General features: G+C 41.1%; 1 protein-coding gene across 2 annotated transcripts in view; it reads left to right on the top strand.

Moving 5' to 3' along the window:
- SNTB1 (syntrophin beta 1) overlaps positions 1-21237 on the top strand; it is a 114168-nt gene that overhangs the window by 61919 nt on the left and 31012 nt on the right. For both annotated transcript variants that reach the window (XM_053971985.1, XM_053971976.1), the window contains exon 3: positions 10058-10265. In XM_053971985.1, coding sequence (XP_053827960.1) covers positions 10058-10265 — 208 coding nt within the window. The remainder of the gene's footprint in view (positions 1-10057; positions 10266-21237) is intronic.

The raw sequence follows: 21237 nt of genomic DNA, 5'->3' as shown, positions 1-21237 counted from the left end.
TGAACATAGTCAGGGACAGTGGCAGCAGCAAGCCCAGATGGGGTTAGGTGCTGGGCAAAGGCTGAGCCCTGCACCCAGGAGTAAAGAGGACATGGCCCATTTCTACCACTGAGCTGGCACTGCTGACATGCTGGAGCTGTGTCAGTCCTGGGTGGACATCTGCAGCTCTGTGGGGCTTCCTGGGGAGGTGGGAATTTTTTTTCCCTAGTGCACAGTACAGATTTAGCTGGATTGGGCTCTGGTTTAGGAAACGGGCCCTTTTTCTGTTACTGTATGTTGTAGGTAAGCAAGGAAAGACAAAGAACTTATGTCTGCATGGGGGATAGAGCATAGATAAAGATATAGAATGGGCACATTACCAGTATTAAAAGTTGCCCTCCACATCTGTTCAAGGAATTTGTGTTTTGCTCCTCGTGTGCCGCTCTCTGGCTGTAGAACCTCTGTGAAATGCAGAGACCATACTTAATTCTTAGTGTTGTTGTGAGCTACAGCTTGAGAGCCTTGGATGAAAGGCACATAGCAGTTAATTATCGTTATTGGTACAGACATGTTTTACTGTATGAATATCAATAAGTCCTTTGAAGAAGTCATTGAGCATGCTTGAGTCAGTCTGATTTATATCAAGAATTTTTGTTAGCATTCGGTTTTTTTTCCTGGTGGGCTGTGTTTATTATCTCCTTAGATTACTATATCAACAATCCAACATTAAAGTAAAGCAACTTGAAAGAGTATAATTCAAATCCAGAAAAGAACAAAAGTGACAATAATCAGGGTGAAACTCTGGTTGACTCTCTCCTCATCCTTAAATCACTCTGTTGTGCTATCACAGTGTGCTTGGTCTGTTATAGCCTTGCCCACAAAAGGCTGTGAATTTAATGTCATGATGAAAATGTGTTTTTAACCTTAGCTTCCAACTATTTTACTGTAATGGATCCAAATCCAGCTTTTGTGTGAAGTTGTATGTCTCTTGTTGTGTTCATGTTCTGTAACAGCTAATCTGCTTACAAAATCTGGTCTTTATTGGAAGGGATGAACAAGTAGGCAGCACCTGAGGTTTATCTACTGTTGCCTCTTTGCCAGCTGAGAGAACTTAGGTAATTTAGCTAAAAAGGCACTTCAGTACTCTGAGGGTAGGAGAGGGAAGAATTTGGGGTATGGGCAACAGGAGTGGAGTTGTGGGATGGGTCATGGGGGAGGCCACCTCTTCCTCCTTGATACATTGCATGGCTGTGGGACCCTTCTCAGTAGCCAGGGTCAGGGCATTCAGGGCTAGGGTTGTCACATGAGGGACCTGTAACATTGCATTTTTTCTCTCATAACAGTGTTTTGGAGGCAAGTCATTAACTGCTACAATTAATAATTCATTAACTGATAGATTTAATAATTAATGGTTCTATAATTTGTTGTCTGACAGTTCTCTGTCATCTACATCATCCACTTTTTGGGCAGCCCTGTAAGCTGCAGTCATCTATCTTGATAAGGAACAGTTTTCTAAACCTGTAGGAGCTGGAGCTCTGAAGCCTCTGGGCAGGAACGATGATTTTAAATTTGTTTTTAATTATGCGAAATAGTTGTTTTCTATAATTTGTGAAACTCCCCACAAACCAAACAGTTTTAGTCTGGGTCATACCAATTTTTCTGTTAGTGTCAGTTTTTTCTCATCTTTCTTGAAAGGCCACTGAGACCAGATACTTCTTTAGGACTATCCCTCCCATAAAGATGAGCATTTTTGCCTTTTTGAGTCAAATCACGAAACTGAGGTGAACTTCATAACTCTTTTCTTTTTTTCATTATTTAATTCTTGTTCTGTTAAATCATGTTAAAATAGGTTTCTAATGTCCTAAAGACTGCTGTAGTCTTTGAGTAATGGCTTGAGAGCTGAATTACTGAGAGATGCACCAGGATCTGGGGACACAGTGAAAACCCCTGAGTTTTCCTGCAGGGTGTTTGAGACACCAGTGTAGAACTGGATTGTTACAGCATGTCATGACTGGCCTTCAATCTCTGCAGGTCCTTGTGAATTTGGGACTAGGCATGTCTCATTTTCTTGAAAAAAAAAAAAGATGAATCTTTTTTCCTGGTGTAATGGCATGGGGCTTTCTCCCTTCCCCATCCTTCTGGGTCATCCAGGTGAGTTTCTGGTGCCCTTCCCATCTCCAGCATAAATCAAATAGGAATGGGAAAACCTCTTGCATGTGTAACTCAAAAGCATGCATGCATATATGTGACTATAAATAAAACTTTATGTATGTGTGTGTGTGTCTATGTGTGAACATGACCTGACAGGAATAAAATGTCACTGTGAGTTGGGTGGTAAGGAAGGATGTGAGTGATGAGGAGGTGGCAGTAACTAAGGCTGTAAGAAAGCTTTCAGCTGGATTTTTGATTAACAAGCTTTTAACCAAAGTCTTTATTTCCTGTGAAAATATTTAAATAATGAAAAAAAAAAAAAAAACCAACAACCATATGCTGGTGGGTTTTTGTGTTGCATTTTGGGGTTTTTTTCAGCCATTACTTCAGTTAGGGGAATTTTGAAAAAGTCAGAGTTTTGATTTTTCCAATCAGCTTCAGCTGTAAAGGGTTGAGCTGAGAAATGGAAATAAGAGCAAAGGAACTGGAAATTAATCAGGTAAAGGGAAACAGAAAAAAAGGAACTGCCTTGAGAAATGCATGGAGGGAAGAGAGGAGCACAAATTAATAAAAAGTGATTAAAAAAGAAGCCGGCGAGGCAGGGCAACAAACCCAGAGAGTGAAAACTGCAGTAGATTTTACTTAACAAACACTTTTGTAAAAAATAATAAAAACCAAAGCTCTGAAAAGATGGAGAAAGAGAGCTGCTCCAAGAAATGTGTCACAGAATAAAGGGAGAGGAAGAGCAGTGGGAGTGCTGCAGGGAAGAGGAGAACAAATAGTTAATAATGTTTTTATGTGCATCTGTATGTAAAGGTATGTAAGTGCGGACACCCAAGCTGCTGCTAAATAATGTTGAAGAGCAGTTTAAAGACTACTGAGATCTCCCAAAGAAAGAAAGTTGATGTGCAAGGATTTCAGTTTCCTGCTATGCTCCCAGTCCCCAGTCTTTGCATAATGGCTTGGAGAGCGTGACAACCTCAGGGCTCTTTTTCCTGCCTGGCTGCTGTCCTGTGCTCAGTGTTGGGCTTTCCCTCGCCTACCAGCCCATCTGCAAATTGGATTTCAGTCTCACAGCTCTGATCTGGCCTGATCTGCCAGTAATTAAGGAGCAGGATTTTCAGATGGTGTATTTAAAGCTGCTCTCTCTTGCACCTCGTGTAGTCACGGGAATGGCAGCAAATGACAATCCCAGTGTGAGCCCTGGTGGTGGGCTGCCAGCAGAGGTGCCCCAGCTCAGTGTTGCTAGATGCTGAGGCTGGTCCTTCGTGCTTAGGTTGTGTGTGAATACTTTGCTATTTTAATACCCTTTGGTCACTTCTAGCTTGCTTTCTCCTGTGTTTCTGCTGATGGAAATTCCTGTTGTACTGTAGTAAGAGTTTTGCTGAAGCTGCTACTTCTTCTCATCACTTACATACAGCTTTTCCATCAGTCTCTGTGTCTGTTCAATGGGAAGGTGGGTCTACTGCCAGTCATGAAAGTGTCAGGAGGTGACCCATGCACACTGTCCCCAAAGAAGCTGGCAGTATCTCTGGGAGACTGGCTCCCAGGTGGTGCCTCTTCCCACAGCACTCAGAGGCCAGTAATTGATCCAGAAGGAATTTGTGGCTTTGTAGTCATGGTTGCCTGGCTTTGGTTTTGTTTCACTTGGCAAGTAAGCAGGGATCCCTGGGATTCTTGATCACGGAAGCCAAAAAGTAGATCTGTAATATAATGAGACACTGAGACGTACCCTGCTAAAAAAGGTGGACCTGCCATTTTTCTCTTCCAGCAAGACTTTCTTCTGTGACAACTCATCCACAAGACAGAGCTGATCTGTCAGCAGCCCTACTAATTTTTCCTGTTTCCATATCAGTTTTCACCCACGCTTGTGGATCACATCCTTTGCTTTGCCCTGGGTCGTACTACAGCACTTCCTAACAGCAAGAGTGGCATTCCTTCTCAGAAGACAGCTAATTCATCTCCAAACCCATGATCTCTTACTTATGCAGCAGCATGAGATCCTCCACTCTCTTCTCAATTTGAAGGGGTCATTTCCCACTATTACCAGCTGCAGTTATGTGTTCTTTGCCAAGCTCACACGCAGTTCCAGCTGCCAAAGGTTTGCTTTGCTGCTGCTACTTTGGGTTTGGCTGTGGGTCTGCTTCAGGGAAAACAGCTGCTTCAGGGAGCTCTGGTCAGTGTATTGAATATACCAATCACATCTTCTGTTCTTAAAATTTCAGCATCTTCTAAAGTTAAATCAAATACCTGACATCTCTATGAAAAAAATGCTGTTTGTGGTTTTTTTCCCCAAATAATTCACCTCAACTTCTCCTTGAAACAGCGCTTTTGCTGTTGTTTCATGCTGAATCTGCTGTGAAGAAGGCTGAGCTCTATATTCCTGGATTACCAATATTCAGTACAATTACAACCAGAATATAAAAGAAAAAAACAAGAAAGTAAAATATAAGAGGTCTTTTGAGCCCTGTGGTGTAAGAGTCCTGCTCCTTAATATCCATATACATTTAAAAACTATTCAATTACTTTTGTGGTTGCTCTGGGTGGAGAAGGCAGTGTGTGATGTCTCTGCAGATTGGTCAGCATCTGCATGCAGTGGTGTGAGCAAGTCCTTTGCAGAAACAAATCCTTTCTTTACTTGCATGTGGTACAACTCCTCTGATATCCCTTGTATTAAAGCCCAGCTGGTGGGAAATAGAAATGAAATCATCTGTGACAGCCCATTAGTGATATATACAGTCTCTGGTTGGACATCAGTCTAGTCCAGCTCCCAGGAAAGTATCTGCATCGTTTTTAGCACTGTAAGCTGAAAGTCACCAAGTAACTGTTAATACAGCAAGTATCTTCTGACAGCAAGGGGACCGAAAGCCTTTCACATAGAAAAATTCCATTTGATTACCAAGTAGTGCTTGCTTGGGAAAATTGCTTTCACCTCCATTTAGGATCATCAAATGAAGGTGCTTCTTCAGAGAGTATGCTGGGGAATTCATTGCAAGCCTAACAGTCTCTCTCTGGAATATTTTCCTTGCAGACTAAGCCAAAAGTTTCCATTGCTTAATGTATTCTGTTCCTGGTTAATCTCCCGGTGCTGCATGTAGAATTCAAAAGAACCTTAACATTTTTTAAAATTTATTTTATAACAAAACCTACAACTTTTAAAATATAAATCAGGTTGTGTTCTTCTAAATCCCCCCTTTTCCTGGAAAGGCTCCTATGTTTGTACACTCAGAAAAAACCAAAATTACTTACTGTGGTTTTATGTGCAGACAGTGATGGAGGAGATAGAGTGAACAGTTTGGCCTTTGATTCATCTTTAAGTTTGCAAAGTCAGTGACAGACTGTTTTGTTCCTCTCTGTGCCAGTGCAAAATCAAAGTTGTGTGATGGACTTGAATAACTCTGGCTCCAGCTTATCATTAACTTCAAGGGATTTACTCCACACTTTAATCAGTCACTGGATACATAATCTGACCCAGGAAGAGTCATGAAGTGTAACTCAGTGCCTGATTTGGTCCTGAGCCAATGCTGGTGGCAGAAGTACTTTCAAGAGTTTTGATAAAAGGTATTTCTTAGATAATGAATACGCCTACAGAAAGAAGCTTTATCAAATGCTGAATGAGTATGGTCTACCAAACATTTGCTTTCAACTTCTGATCGTCTGTGAAGTAGAAAAACTGATGAAGAGAGGAAGGGAGTTTTCCTCTTATGTGCCAGGTTACAGCATTTGGAAGCACTGGATTTTGTGTCACCCCCGTATTCTGCGGGTGGAGAAGGGGATGCTGAAAACACTCCTCAGCTCACTGAGGATCTTTGAGAAGGAGAGAGAAAATTACCCTTTTATTATAAGGCTTGCCAAATGATCTCTGAGAAAATGTGATATCATTCATATGCATTGCCAAGCTGGAGAGATGCTGCACATCTTGGCAGTCATCTAGAGCCAACATATAATTCCTTTGGGTTGGTATGGGCTTTATCAGAAACAGCTCCATATGCAGTATTTACATAACTGTGGTGGAGTGTGAGAATAAACACAGCTGTGGCATTGCCCTAAATATTTCAATTCAGTAGGGAATTAAGGGAACTTTATCACTGAACTGCAGATAAACAGAAGTCAGTAAGAGGTGGTCAGTTTAGCCAAGGAACAAATCAAAACTATAATAGCTAGACTGCTGTAAACATTTAAGTGCCTTAGTCTTGGAGTTTACTAAGGTCACTGGTATTTTCTTCTTTTCAGAAAGTATAGAAATGCCATCAGTCAGCTGCTATACAGAAAGCATCATCCAGTTGGACTGGTGAATCAAAGCAGCGTGGGCTGAAAGGCAGAAAAGGAAAGAGTTTATAGGGATGCAGCACTTCCAGTGTCTGATTGCAGTCAGAGCCCATGGGTTTCTGGGAAGATTTAAAGTTTATTTTAGTAATTCCATCCCAGTTGACTGTGGAGACAGGAGTCCTGGGCTTTTGGTGGAGATCTGCAAGCTTGGTTTCCTAAGGTTTTCTGGTCGAGATCTTACAGCAATAGCCAAGTAGCAGAATTCAGAGAGTTGAAGATTTAGACTTTAAGATGTGCAGATGAAAGTTGGCCTATGTAGCAGCTTGCTAAAGAATGATGCTTGCAGATGTATTTCTGGGAGTGGACAAGTGCTGTGGATAAAAAGAATAATTTTCAGCGCGGTGAAAGCAGCATCCTGTTTTGAACTAAGTTTTGAGAAGTGTAAGTTGTATTGTCCAGTCATCTTGTTACTCAGCTCGTGGAACAAGGAAAACTTTCTGTAATTGTTAGTGCATCATCATCACGCTTTGGTGACTGACAATCATTCCCAAACTAGCTCTATTACAAGTCACTGAGGGATGAGTATTTTTGCAAGCACAGCTCAGTATGTGTGTACGCATATGTATATTAGAATTTAGACTTTGATATCACATTTGAGTATGTAGATATTAGAAAGAATATGCATGGTTTAGAACCCCTAAAACAGAACTGTTGAAACTGTCTAAATGTTCATTATTTTAGGAGATACAACTCTTGTAGAAATACTTAAATAGTCACCATCAAGGAAAATACACTTTGATGAAGGCCCAAGTACTAAAATACCTGTTTGTATGTTAATCCACTTGTTTGAAGGAAGAATTTACAAACTGGAGGTGAACAAGTTCCCATTTGGAAGCTCTTTCAGTTCTCAATAATTTATATTTAAGTCAAACCCTTGTGCAACTCTAACTTATAAAGAAATCACACAAGTTTTCTGCTGCTCCTTTGCAACTGAAAAAGCCGTACTTTCTTCTGAGCCTTTAGAGTCTGTGTTCAGCACCTTGTTTACTGCATGATGTGCAGTGAGTTTGTAGGTGGAAGTCCCCATGTAGAAACCACAGGCTTTGTAAAAAGCATTGTTTCACACAATCTGTATGGTGTGTTAACATTTTTCAAATGTAGCACAGTACTGCTTTTGTCTTAAAAATTTTTGTTTTTAAAAGAAGTAATAAAATGGGGGACAGAGGACTGAAAATCCTGATTGCTGGTCCTGGCCGGTTCCCGGCCTTGTCTGGGTTCTTCACTTTTCCATGTTTTTTTTGGTGGTGAAAGGAGGATGCTGTCACTGACCTCATTTGTGAAAGGCTGTAAGATTTCCTGCCAAAAACTTCTGTAAGTAATAAGCAACATTTCACTGATTACCACAATGTATTTTGAAAATCTAAGCCTGTCTAGCTTGTTTTTGGTGGTGGCTGCCTACAAGAACACACTCCAACTCCAGTTCAGAGTCACAGTGGGACTCAGCAGCGGGAGAGCTGTGTTTGTGATGGAAGGACAGTCTGGAGTATGGTAGCTGTGCATGATTGTAATGATCTGTGGACACAAATGGCTAAATCCTAACCATGAAGGACATGGCTGTTTCTAGCAGTTCAGAAAAAAATGGGAGTGTGATTTGGAACGTGCATATCTATAAATATAATTTTATAGTTCACAAGACTGCCATCATGTATCAAGGAATTTTGCTTTGGTACTTGAAACTGAAAATTTGGTTGGTGCATCCTGGAGTGGCTAAATAAGAACATTAATTTTCAGATAGTGCTGAACTGCAGCAGCTTTACTGAGGAAACATGCATTACTGTGTTGGCTCAGTGCTTCCTGAAAAATCAAGCCACTTCTTAAGCTATCCAGTGATTTAAGACCCTGAACAGTTCAGCTGCTGAGTTTGGAAAATCATGACCTTTTCTATATTTAGAACAGTGTCTACGTGGAAACCTCCCCTTCTCAAAATGGACAAACATGAAACCAAGGATCCTTCCTCTCTGAGTCCCAGAGAGCTGTGCAGATCAAGTCACCCTCTGTTCTGGATTTTGCTCTGGTTTAACCAAATAATTAAAACCTCTTAATTGTTAGTTAAGCTCCAAATTGCTGGATTTTGTAATTGCACAACAAATATTTGCATTACAGTTCTGTTTCGAACTTCAACCTGAATAAATTCCTCTGAACTAATTAATTTTCTGCTGCAGAAAGGAGTCATTGTGTGTCCCAGAGACTGGGCAGCCATACACAGGACAGAAGTACATGCTTAGGCTCAGATCCCAGATTGAATTTGGGAGGGTAACATTTGGGGCTGTCACTGTACTTTTATAATAAAAAAGCACAAATGTGATACAGAGTTGAGTGATGGGCAATGACCAGGGCTTTGTTTTATAATTACCACATAAAGATAAAGCAGGCTATTACTTTGTGGGTTATTTACCAGATGTTCAAGTAAAATGGCCCACAAAGCTATAAAGAGCACACAAAGCCCCACTAATAACTAATAACTTCACTAAGAACAGAGCTAAAATAGCTGCAGATGCCTGTCAAAGCACTTTTGTTGTTGTTGTTAGCAAAGGTGTTGGCACAGGTCCCATTACCACAACCATTACCACAATGAACAGGATTCATTTTCCTGAAAACTGTGTTCAGTTGTACTTTTCAAACCACAGTGGACACCCACAGGATAGTCCAGTAGGAATGTTTTCTTTGAAACAAAACTCATTTCCTTCTACAGGAGTTTGAAAATCTGTAAAAGGTGCCTGTCAGCAGCAATCATATAATTGTTGTTAGCACTTTCTTGTTGCCACTGTTAGCAGGATCTAAATGAAGCATTGAGGATGCTGGTAACTCTTGGAGAAGGCCAGTTGTGCTAGGTCTGTGTTAATGTGTAGTGGTATCACTGAAACCACAGAACAATCCTAGGAAAATTCCTCTGTTTGGCATGATGATGATTTTCATTTATCTCTGCATGTATAAAATAAGCACACTGAAAAACTCTGGTAGTGCCATGATAACCAGCTAAGGAAAGCAGCATCTTATCCCTGGCTTCTCCAGAGTCATCTTCCATGCAGTCTGTGGTTCTGCACTGAAGTACAACTCCTCTTGGCACCCCAAATACCTGTGCTGGGGTGGATGTTCAAAGCAAAGGTTCCCTCTACCCACCATGCCACCAATAGAGCAAATGGATTGCTCTCATCACACAGTGCACCCACATTGGAAAACTGAATTGCCCTGGAATTTTGAAGATAATTACAAACTGGCCTGAAGGTGAAAATTTTGGTCTCACTGATGAAGAGGAAGAAGTGACATGTGCTGAAGAAGCGCCACCATATAACCAACTGTGTCCATGTCAGTTAATGTTCCTCTTGCCTTTATATTCAAAACTCCTATCGACATGCTGTATGTGGGGTTGCATCAGCACTGGCAAATCCCCTTCTCAAGGATGTTATCATAATGCCAGTAGAGACCTGGATTCAGTTAAGATGACCCTACTCTGTTCAGGTGTTTTAAAGGTAAGTTTTTAGTGCTAGGTCTCTATATTAGTATCCTTTTTAACTCATTGCATTCACTAAATGAGGTAATAAATTTAACTGCCTATTAGTATATGAATGAACATAATGTTTTTCCCCCATTTTTCTAGAATTATTGAAGTTCATTCACCTGATGCCAAGCACACCGTGGTGCTCAGGAGTAAGGATTCAGCTACAGCCCAGGCCTGGTTCAATGCCATCCACTCCAGTGTCAATGAGCTCATCCCCAGGGTGATTGCAGAGGTCAGAGACCAGCTGGGTAAAACAGGGATTGCTGGAAGTCAAGAGATTAGGCATCTAGGCTGGCTTGCAGAAAAGGTAACGAAAACACTCTTATTTTCATTTCTAAGCTCTCTATCTCTTATTCTCTGTTCCTGAATTCAGCCTTGTCTGGAAGTAGAGAGACTAAATGAGATTCTGGGGTTTGATTTATCTTTCCTTGAAGACCTTTATTTTCTTAACATGCCAATTTTTGTGCTTTAAAAAAACAAGCAGAAAACTATAACGTCCCCATAGTCTTTCCTTCTACATGTCAATTAACAAAGACTTTCCTGGGAGATCAAAAAGTCTCCTATCAAGTTCAAGGATGGGACGTGAGTCACAAAAACTGACACCAGCCCTTGAGTTCACCTGCTGTTACAACTCGCATCATGTATGAGTTGTCACCTTTGACTCCCAGCCTGGGAAGTACCTACTTACTTGGTCCATGGGCCACCCCTCTGCTGTGCCTGGCCTCTGGAGCTGGGCATGATCTGGAGCTTCCCATAAAGGCTGAGAGATTGTTCCTTAATTGTAACCCTGCATTTGAGCTGAGCATCCTATCAGCCTGAGCTTGGAATTGCAGCTCTTGCTCGTCTTTCAAAGTTTGAGTCTTAAAATGTTTTATGCAAAGAGAAAAACTGGTGTTCTGTTCAAGAGTAGTTTGTGATCTGTTGACCTGTGGAAAGACAATCCATGAATGCACAGGGGTGCATTCATGCACATTAGATGATCTGATTTTAAATCAGTAGTCTCAGAATTCATTTTAGGCACTGAAAACTGATAAGTGTGGATTTGCTATGGTAGCAGTGTTAGAATTGTGCCTAGAAATAATTCCCATCCATCTACTGCCTGGGCAGCCATTCAGAGCATCTCTGCCCCTCCAACTGGGGATGTGGAAAAATGGCCACTGTGTACACACTGCCCTTTCAACCTGTACATCCAGCACAGATGTGCAAAACTAACTGTAACTGCCCTAAAAAAAAAAATACTGTATGTTTGATCTCTTTTTGAGATTTTATAGATGAAAATATGGAAGCGACAGGCACAGGTGCCCTATTTCTATCTAGTGTCCATTAAGAAGGCACACCATTAATTTTTAGCAAAACATGGGTCACTCTACTCCACTTGCAGTGACACAAAGATTGCCAAGCCTTTTAGGCAGATTCCGTATCTTTTCATGTCCTTTCCTCCAAGCTTGCAGAGTGGGGACAGCAGCACAACTCTTTGGCTTAGTGCTGTAGAAAATGTAAAAGTTTGGGGGAATAATTTGGAATTAAAACACCAAAGGATTGGTAAGTAAATTTTAGCAGTATTAAACTATACAGCCATGAGATTTTTAATCTTGTTTTTCTTTTTGTATTTCTATAAACTATAAAAAGCTGAACATAAGGGGCTTTTCCAGTTGCAAAATGCTTTCCTCTGAAAGGGTAACTGTTCTGTAGTAGATCATAGAGATCTTGTAAGTATAATATTCACAGATCATCTTAAGTGGACACATGGCTCCTGGTTTATGAATTTCCTCTTCTTACAGTTAATACACAATATCCCATTCAAATGCATTCTTTTCTTCTTCCTTTTTCTTTTTCTTTTTCTTTTTCTTTTTCTTTTTCTTTTTCTTTTTCTTTTTCTTTTTTTCCCCCTTATGGGCTGAAATCTTACTTTGTATTACTCAATATGGACCAATTTGAGGTCTTTCTAAATTTAATGGTGTAACTTGTTTTGCCTTTGTTAGGGTCATGCTGTGGCTCTGTGCATGTTCCAGTATATTTATGGCGGTTGTTACCAATAATTAGCCTTGAGAGATTTGCAGTGACATTGTTACTGAAAAGGCAACTTACTTTTTCACTAAAAAACATCCAGAACTGTGCAGTAGTAACAGAGTGATCTCAAAAGTTGCCACCTTTCTCTCATGTTGGAGACCTGTTGAAAAGTAGAGAAAATCCCTACGTGTGGCAAAATGTGATATGAAATTTTCTTTATTCTTACTGGACTGTGGGCTGTACAGCCTGGATGAAAGAGATAACCTGCATATACTGTGAATATGCCAGCTGTTTATATAGTTTCAGAGGAGGTGTTCAAGGCAGCTGAGGGAGGTGCAGACCAGAGATGTTCCTTGTGAAAAAAACTGGTTTTGTTAGTGGGAAGAGATTAAATTCTGCAGTGATTTGTGGAAGTGTGGTTCTTTTGACTCTGCCTGGATGCCAGGTGCTCACCAAAGCTGTTGTATCAAACCCCTCTTCAGCTGGACAGGAGAGAGAAAACAAAAGGCTGATGAGTTGACATAAGGGTAGGGAAACATAATTCACCAAATACCATCATGGGCTAAACAGACTCGACTTGGGAAAAATTAATTAAATTTATTACCAAACAAACAAGAGTAGGGTAATGAGAAAATAAAAACAAATCTTAAAAAAACCCTTTCCTCTGCCCCTCCCTTCTTACCTTGTGATTTTCTCTACCTTTCTCCCCTCCTTGTGGCACAAGTGGACAGGAATGGGGTTGTGGTCAGCTCATCACATCTTGTCTCTGCTGCTCCTTCCTCCTCAGGGTGAGGTGCTCCTTGCTCCTCACACTGCTCCCCTGTTCCAGGGTGGGGTCCCTCCCACAGGAGCCAGTCCTCCTGGAATTTCCCCAACATGAGTCCTTCCCATGGGCAGCAATGTCTCACAAACTGCTCCAGCGTGGGTCCCCAGCAGCATCACAGGTCCTGCCTGCTCCAGGGTGGTGCCTCTCTCCGCAGGGCCACCAGTCCTGCCAGGAGCCAGCTCCAGCACAGGCTTCTCACAGGGTCACAAAAGCATCTTAGACTGTAACTTTTGAGACAGCTTTTATGGCATCATTTTATGTTACTTACTTAGCATATCCTTAAAGTGAATTCTCAGCAAAATGGGAAGACTGTGAGATGAATTCCTCTGCTTGTTTGGGGAATGCGAAATGTAATCCCATGGAAATTTCACTGCAATTTGCTGTGATTACTCTGTGCTTCAATTAAGCTATTTCCTGGTTTAATATTTTTATATGACTGCTCTAAACTTAGCTCTAAACTTCAACCTACATAACATTACAAAAATAGATTCATTAAGGGAGCCTCCCTCAGGTGGGTAACATTAAAATAAATAGTAGGTTATCTAAGATACTAAGCCATTGCATGCTAACAGGATTCTACCACCTCAACTGAACTTCCCTGTGAAGAAAGCACTAACATGTGGTCTTCAGCCTGAAACTTCCATCTTGCAAGTCCACCTTCAGGTTCCTGGTGGGCAGTGAGGGTCTGTTTGCTGGTAAATAGAGAGCTCTGCATCACTTTAAAGCAAATGTTCTCTGTGGCCTTCTTACAGGCAAGGAGAAAAACAGCCAGAAGCAATCATTAGAGATGCCATCTTCCCTCTGTTATTAAGGAAGTAGCCTTGTCCTGACCTTGGCCTTATGAGGAAGGTTTCTAAAGCTGACCAAGGATTAGGGAGTTTTATTAGTCACCAGCATCCTAAAACTTCTCTGTAACTAAGAGAAATACCAAGTGTTGGTTTGTAAGGAGGTGTGTGCACTCCTCATCACTTTGTGTTTCCTGTATTTGTCTTTTCACTTCAGCAAGACCTGTGCATTTAACAGCCGTGCAAAGCATGAGGGAATAGTTACATGTGTGTTTTAATCTTTCCAGGTCTTGTCTTTTTATAATGTTCCCTGTAAAGATACTTTTAGCAACCAAATTAAAAAAAAAAGAAATTAGTAATGTCATCTAAATTAAGGAGCTTTTCCAAATGTGTATTGTTTCTGCTCTTCCAGAAATACTTTCAATCCTTGTAAAAATGTCTTCCCCAGCCTTCCCCACCCCCCTCTTTTTAATACTTCTGCACATCCCATGACTTACAGAGGAGCTGAAACAGGCATGGTTGCTCTTCTCCTTACACTTACCCATCTACCACTGAGTTCCTTCATGAGGAGCAAATTCTGCTCTGAACTGAAGAGCTAAAACACTGAGAAAATGTTGTTTTATTTTATCACTCTGTAACATTTGCTCCGATAGAGAAAAATACTGTTGGCAAAAGCTTTATGATTTTTTTCTTCTTTAATGTAAACACAAAAAGGTGTTCTGGCAAAAGGGGTTTTGTGAAGGTAGCTTTTGCCAATTCAGCAGTCAGCCACACAAGCAAAAGCATGACTGGCTTCAGGGGCAGCTGAAACTGCAGCCAGGCGCCAGCATCAGGCTGGGTCAGTTAAGAAAAAAAAACAAAACTAAATAAAACCCTGAGCTGTGCATCTCTCTCTGTCCTTGCTGTGCCAATGATGCTTTTCATGTAGGCTTGGAAGAAAGAAAAAGCACTTCTGCAGCCAGAGACTGTTCTCCTTCCCGGGTGTCAAATGTCTCACAGGCAGTGGACTTCTTAAAATTACCTGAAAGCTCCTTTGAGAAACTTAAAAATAGGAATTCCTGCAAGTTGTCTTTTAGAATGTTAATTTTTGAAGCTGCAGAAAAAGTGACCTTATGGGCTTTTCTCACTAGCTCTTAACTCCAACACTTGGTTCCTGTTCGTGTTGCTCTGCCTGTGCAGGGCGAGGGTGTTGCTGCTTCCACAAGTCTGGTGTGGCAGAGGGGAGAAAAGACCTGAGGGGAAATAAGCAGAGCAGCATGGTGAACCAGAGTTGTTTTTCAGCTCCTGACACTATCTCTGAAATGAAAAGGGTGTTACTATATTACAGGCTCCTCAAGCCTTAGATAACCATATCATTGTGGTAGTGCTGAAGTGCAAGGCATGTCACAGCAGAGTGATCTTCAGTATCAAGCTGTATATTGCAGTATTACATTTATCTCCCTGCTCTCTCTCTAATTCAGAGGAGCTAGTGATAACAGGAAAATTGTGAGATGTGCAAGCTGTCCAAACAAGATTTAGGCAAATGACATGAGAGTGTATTTGAGGTTATTTTTCTTCCTCAGTATGAAATGAAAATGTTACCATTTCCTTAGGAAGCATGTTCACAGGTTAGCAAAGTAAGTAGACAGCAACAGAGCTATGTTGTTATTCTCATCACAGACAAATGAGTTTTCAAAGAAATGGAGATCTTTAGTTAAAAAAAATTATATAATTTCCAAATTGTAAAAGTGAGCTTAGGATGTCTTTGCACAAGAAATCCACCAGCCACCATGTAGTTAAAACATTTTGCCATTATTTAACATTATGTGTCTGATGTTATCTGATTTTATTTATTTGTATCTGACTTTAACCACCTTCCTATGAAGCACAGCATCTGCTAGGCAGCATTTTAAAAAATGTGGCATGGCTGTGTCTGTGGTTGCAGCTGCCACTGTTCCCCTTAGCACTCCCAGCTCTTCCATCACAGTGGTGGCAGTTCTGGTAGAAAAGTCATTACTTTTGGAGGGACACCATTAATTTTCTGCAGGTTTTCTGACAGAGGCAAATCCCAGTGCAAGGCGAGTAATGAGAACCTGTGGCAAGGAGGAGGGGATTGGGAAGCTGCTGCTTCATTAGGCAGAGTGTCACTGTTTCTGTGGGGTGACTGCCTCATCAGGCTGCACAGTCTGAACCAGCAGCACTTTCAGGAATAAAATCCAGGTTATACTAATGCCTAGGTCTCTCTTCTGTGCCTGGAAAGTACCTGTGCATGTTTAGGCTGATCCTACAGCAAGCTTTGGGTTGTAGTGTGTGTTAACCCAGTATAAATCAATATATTATTTAATCAGATAAATAAACTGCTAGAAAAATAGGTGTTTGCTAAAAAAACTATTACTGAAATGCCTAACTTATTTGGAAGAGATTTACAGAGAAGTTTGGAAATACTACTCATCTATAATATCCAGGAAGAAGAACAAGGCAATTTGGTCCTGCTCTCCTGTTCTTTTGTGGTTAAAGAAGGATGCAATTTCTTGTATTGATAATATACATCTGGTCATAATCTTAAAATTGATCTGACCTTTTAGAGATTACACATACCTCAAATGGAAAACCTTCTCTGTGTCCTAAATTAGGAATTGCACTTTTAAGTACCAGCTAATGACTTGCTGTGGAACACTTATATCCAAATAAAGAATCCTGGTTTTGCCCTGTGTCACTTAACCTTGCAGCTTATTAATTCCAGAACTTATTTGTTTGCTTTGTAAAACACCAGAACAGAGTTTTTAATTACATTAACAGTCTTCATTATCTGGGATAACGATCAGCCTGTTCTTAGGAAAGACGTAAACCTGAAATAGCATGAAGAGTAATTTCCTCTCCAAGCTTCAGTGAGGTTCCTCCACAGGCCATTTTTACCAGCAGTGACATCGTTCTCTCCTTGCTTTCAGTGCCTTCAGTAAATGGCTGTATTAAGGAAAACTCAGACTGAAAACAGCCTTTTCATTCACTGTACTGTTTTAAAGGCTTTGCCTTTATCTGTAACACACATGCTATTTCTTCCCATGCCAATGAGAGACGAGCAAATAATAAAAATAAGTGAAGTGCTTATTGCAAGGGGACTAGAAAGAAGACTAGGTAAAAGTAAATAATGAGAAATTATAGGAATATGGTGGTAAATGCATGAAGGACCTGAAATCGCAATTCTGTATTTCTGCAGTACAGTTGGTTGTTGTAGTGAAGGAAAACCCCTCTATCAGATAATTAATTATAGAGCACAGTTAAATAGTGAGTGAGCACTGTTGTGCCTGTGGTAGCCTTCAGGTATTGAATTATTCTTGCAGAAGTTGAGCTGCAGTGTGAACTGAGCCCTGCATATCCCCTTGCCCTTCCCATGAGGGCTGGATTAGTTCTGGTCAGATCCCAGCAGAGGTAATCACATCCTTCCTGCTCTCCCTCTGCCTCAGCTTTGTAGACTTCGCTTTCTCCATAAAACACAGCATATGTCTATCAATGTTCCTATGAACTCCAGGAATGATGAGAAAGTTCCTTTTTATAATCATTCTTCTCCACAGAGTTTAATTAACATCTTTTTCCCTATGTCAGGACGCATTCTGAGCCCGAGCTGTGCCTGCTGCTCTGTCAGCTGTGCCTGCACAGGCAGGGGCCACCAGCCCCAGGCAGGACCCACATGGCTCTGCTGGGACAGGGAGCTCTGCAGATGTCTGGTCAGCACACCGGTAGGGTTTGAGAGGGGAAATGCTGGGCTGTAGCTTGAAAGGTGGGAGAGGATGCTGAAAGGAAATGGGAGTTCAGTGCCTTCCTGAGGTGTGGGAGCTGTTTCTCTTGGTTTTTCCAACTGAACAGGGTGTTAGCTGTGGGACCACATCCTACTGTGGTCTGGAGCACATCTTGATGTGGTTCTGGGCACTGGCTACGTTGCATGGTGTGTCTGCCACGGCATGAATACTTAACTCTTTATTCTAAATAAACCAAACTGGAACTGCTGTTTGGCTAGGTTGGATTTTGATGGACAAGGAACTTTCTAGACTTTTGTAGTTGAGGTATTTTCTTCCTAGATTTTGCTAAATTTTCTGGAGGTTGGGCCTTTCCATCTTTTGCCTTGGCAGTCGCAGTTGATCTGTCCTAAAGGGTCCAGCTCCCCTCGTGCATGTGCTGAGTCATCTCACCTTTTGGGGCTGCACAGGTTTGAAAGCCTCTGTTTGAACATATTTGCAGTACAGTTCATTTGAAAAAAAAACCAGCAAAGATACACATGTGATGTGAAGGAAGACTTTGATCCCCTTCATTCAGAAGCTGGGGAAAAGGATCTTTTTTTCTCTCAGCCTGTGACACAAAATATTGCAAGAAAGATAGTGAAGGAATTGGAGGCAGTGATGTTCTTTGGTATTCAAATGTGATTTAAATGCAACATGAATCTCCTTTATAAAACATGTTGCATAGGGAGCAGAGACCTCTACTGAACCCATATCCAGCTCTGCTGTCAGTGAGGAGTGGAGAGTGGCCCTCCTAATTGTTTTAAGTGCTTAGTGCCAAAACAACTGATCTGCTTCTGCCCCAGTGTGCTTCTGCCTCCTCTCACTGGTGCAAGTAGGATGCCAGCAGTGGTGGGTTAGGAAAGGGGAGTGCCTGTTCTTGCCCAGCAGTGGGATGCAGGGTAGGAGAAACCAGACCAGCACCATGGTTGAAGAAGGTGTGGAGCTCATCCTGGGCATTTGGAGATGCTGTGGAGTGGTTATTCAGGGTGAGGAAGCTGGCATTAAGGCAATAGTTTGGAGCAAACTCAGCTGAAACAAAGAGCAAGGCAAATGCAGTCTGAGCAGTAGGAAAGTCCCGAGCACTGACCCCACTGACTGCAGTCCCGAGCAGGGCTGGGGACACCCTTCAGCCCCTGGATCCCACTTCACTTCTATGGGCCAAGCAGACATGCTTGCATCCCCAGGGCTGATCCACGCTGAGCACACTGCCGTGCCATGTGGGGGTGCTGGCAAACACTGTTTTGCAAGATCTGTGCCCTTGCACTCTGTCTGTTTGCTCATTTGTCTGCATTTTTCTGCTTACAGGCTGCATAGAAGCATAAAAGAAGCATAGAATGTTAAAAGCATAAAAAGAAAGGGATTGTCTGTCTTAGAGAATCCTGGATTTTTCAGGCATTAAGTTCCCATCAAGCTGCATTTTCTCTGTTCAAAGTTACCTGGTTTTGCTGGTTTTGTCTCCTGAAGTTAAAAATCACCTTCAGGGGAATGGAGAGGCCCATTAGGGGAGTGTTGACCTTCAGGCTTTGCCCAGTATGAATTCCTCTCACCCCAGTCATCGTTTCTTTGGGGTTTTTTTCTTAGCATAACAATACTCCTATTTTAGGTTTTTGATTAATGGCATGAATAAATAGATCAGAAAGCAGCAGAACTGGCCATAAAAAAGTCTCTTAGCTCTGCAGCCCTTCTTCTTCCCCCAGGCCCCTCAGCTGATCCCCAGAGAAAACTTCTGGCAAAAGTAGAGCTATTCTTAGTAAAAATATCCTAATTTAGAGAGAAATATTTGGATTTTTCCCTCTCTTTCTGCATATTATTGCCCCATTGTGCTTGCCCACTCAGCTTGCAGTCAGAGGAGTGCTATCTCCACCCACAAGTGCTTTTAGGACAGATGAGCTGGTTAATGTTGGAGGGCTGTTGCGGAAGAGCAGAGTGGCACTGCTGGTACAAGCAGGAGCAATATATGCCTTGAAAGTTGTTTTGCCAAACAACTGTTAACGGAGAAAAATAAACAGATTTTGTAACTATATCTTGAGGAGAAGTTATGTTCTCTGTTGGAAAGAGGGATTGACCTTTAGAAGAACAAGAGAGTTTTTGAAGAACAGTGAAGAGGGAAAAGTTACATACATTGCAATTTTTGGTGTGGCAAGACATTCACTCAGTGCCTACTCTACAAATCCAGTTCAATTTTAATGCTCAGCCTCTGGTTATGTAACAAATTCTTAAGACTATTCATACCAGCCTTTTACCTTATTATTGAATCCTGTAAAAATAAAATTATACTCTATAATACCATGAGAACCCTTAAAAAATGTGCCATTAGACAATTATATTGCAACACAGCAACTCTGTAGACTGCAGGGAAGTATTTCTCATACAGTCTAATTGTTGTATCAATAGTATTTTCAACACCCTTTGTTACTGAGGAAGAAAGAACATGCTGATACCATATGTAGAATAGCATATTTTGAAGTTCTGATTTCAGGGCTTGTCTGTGGCAAAAGTGCTTGAGTATTGGTGAAATCCTTGTAAGAACTGTACTTGAAACAAATCCACAACTCAAAAGGTTTCATGTATCATTCCTCTTCTCTCTCCCACTCTTAAATTAATGAGTGTTTTATTTTAGTTATTTTAAGATGGGAAATGTTTTGACAATGGAGTTTTAACATTAAAAAAAATATTGCTGATTAAAAAAAGTACTTTTATTCCCTTTACTCCAGATTCTTCAGTTCCGAAGATTTATTTCTGCCTGCAGAATTACCCTCTCTTCTTAAGTGGACAGTAATTGATAGTGCACATCACAATAATTAGTCTAACGAGTCTCCTAAACCCCAAGCCCCACAGCTATCTTTAAGCTCCTCATTGTCTTTACTGTAACGTAAATAAAAGTCCTTTAGAAGAGGACTGAAAAGAAATTTGATAGCAAGGGAGACTTGTCTTCTCCAAGGGGTTTCCTTTACTCATTTTTAATGAGGCCCATATTAGTTGTCATTTGTACCTTCCCTGATGAATAGTTTGGAAGAAAAGCCTTCTCCATGCACAGCAAAATTTGTGCCAAGTTGCTGACCTTTGCTGTTGGTGAGACCTCATTTGAGTCCGAGTCCTAAGTCCAAACATATTGTTGGATCAATCACGTTGCTTTTTGGCTCAGATAGTAATGCAGGGCTAATGAGTTGTGCTGTGTACACATTAACCTCAGACCCGGAGCGCCCACGGCAGGCTCGGAGCAGAACGCGCCGGGGCTGCAGGAAAGAAATTCCGTGCTGGAATCTTAATAGAGGGAGACAATAAAAACAGTAGGGCAGTATCACAGGTTCACTGCTTGTGGGATGTAGGATTTAATCAAAGCTGGAAAAACAAGCTGCCTTCTGTTCTGTTTGGGGAAAAAAAAACCCACCTCAGTACCATAAAGGTGCTTTATGAAGTGTGAAATAGAGAGGAAAGCCTGAATGTTTAAACAGTAAGGCAGTGATTCTACTACCAAAAGGGAATCTGCTTTGGGGAACAGCCTTTGAATAATATTAGATTTAACCTTGTCAGAGCTTACAATCTAATGGCTATAATGGCAATTCAAGGAATTTGGGAGCATTGAGGTGGTTTTTTATTAGTAGATACCTTATTTAGCAATACTTTAGCAAAGTTCTCCTTTATTCATAAGTAAAATTCTTAAGACTGATTGTTGAATTACCACAAACAGCCAGCATTCTTTGTTTTGAAAGGTGTTTCTGATCATTTCCAAAAGCAACATTTCCCTCAAAGGACAAAATTTTACAATTGTAAATCTAGGGAGAGACAGTATTTTGCTAATCATCCTTATGGAGAGATAGACAAAAATCCCAACATGCACAATATCCTTGTACTGACTGTTTTCCTCAGTTGAATGATTAGAAAAGGAAGAATTACTCAATG

This window comes from Vidua macroura, chromosome 1 (genome assembly GCF_024509145.1).
Source record: "Vidua macroura isolate BioBank_ID:100142 chromosome 1, ASM2450914v1, whole genome shotgun sequence".
Lineage (NCBI taxonomy): Eukaryota > Metazoa > Chordata > Aves > Passeriformes > Viduidae > Vidua > Vidua macroura.
Note: the sequence above shows the minus strand (reverse complement) of the source record. Positions and strands in the feature narration are given on the sequence as shown.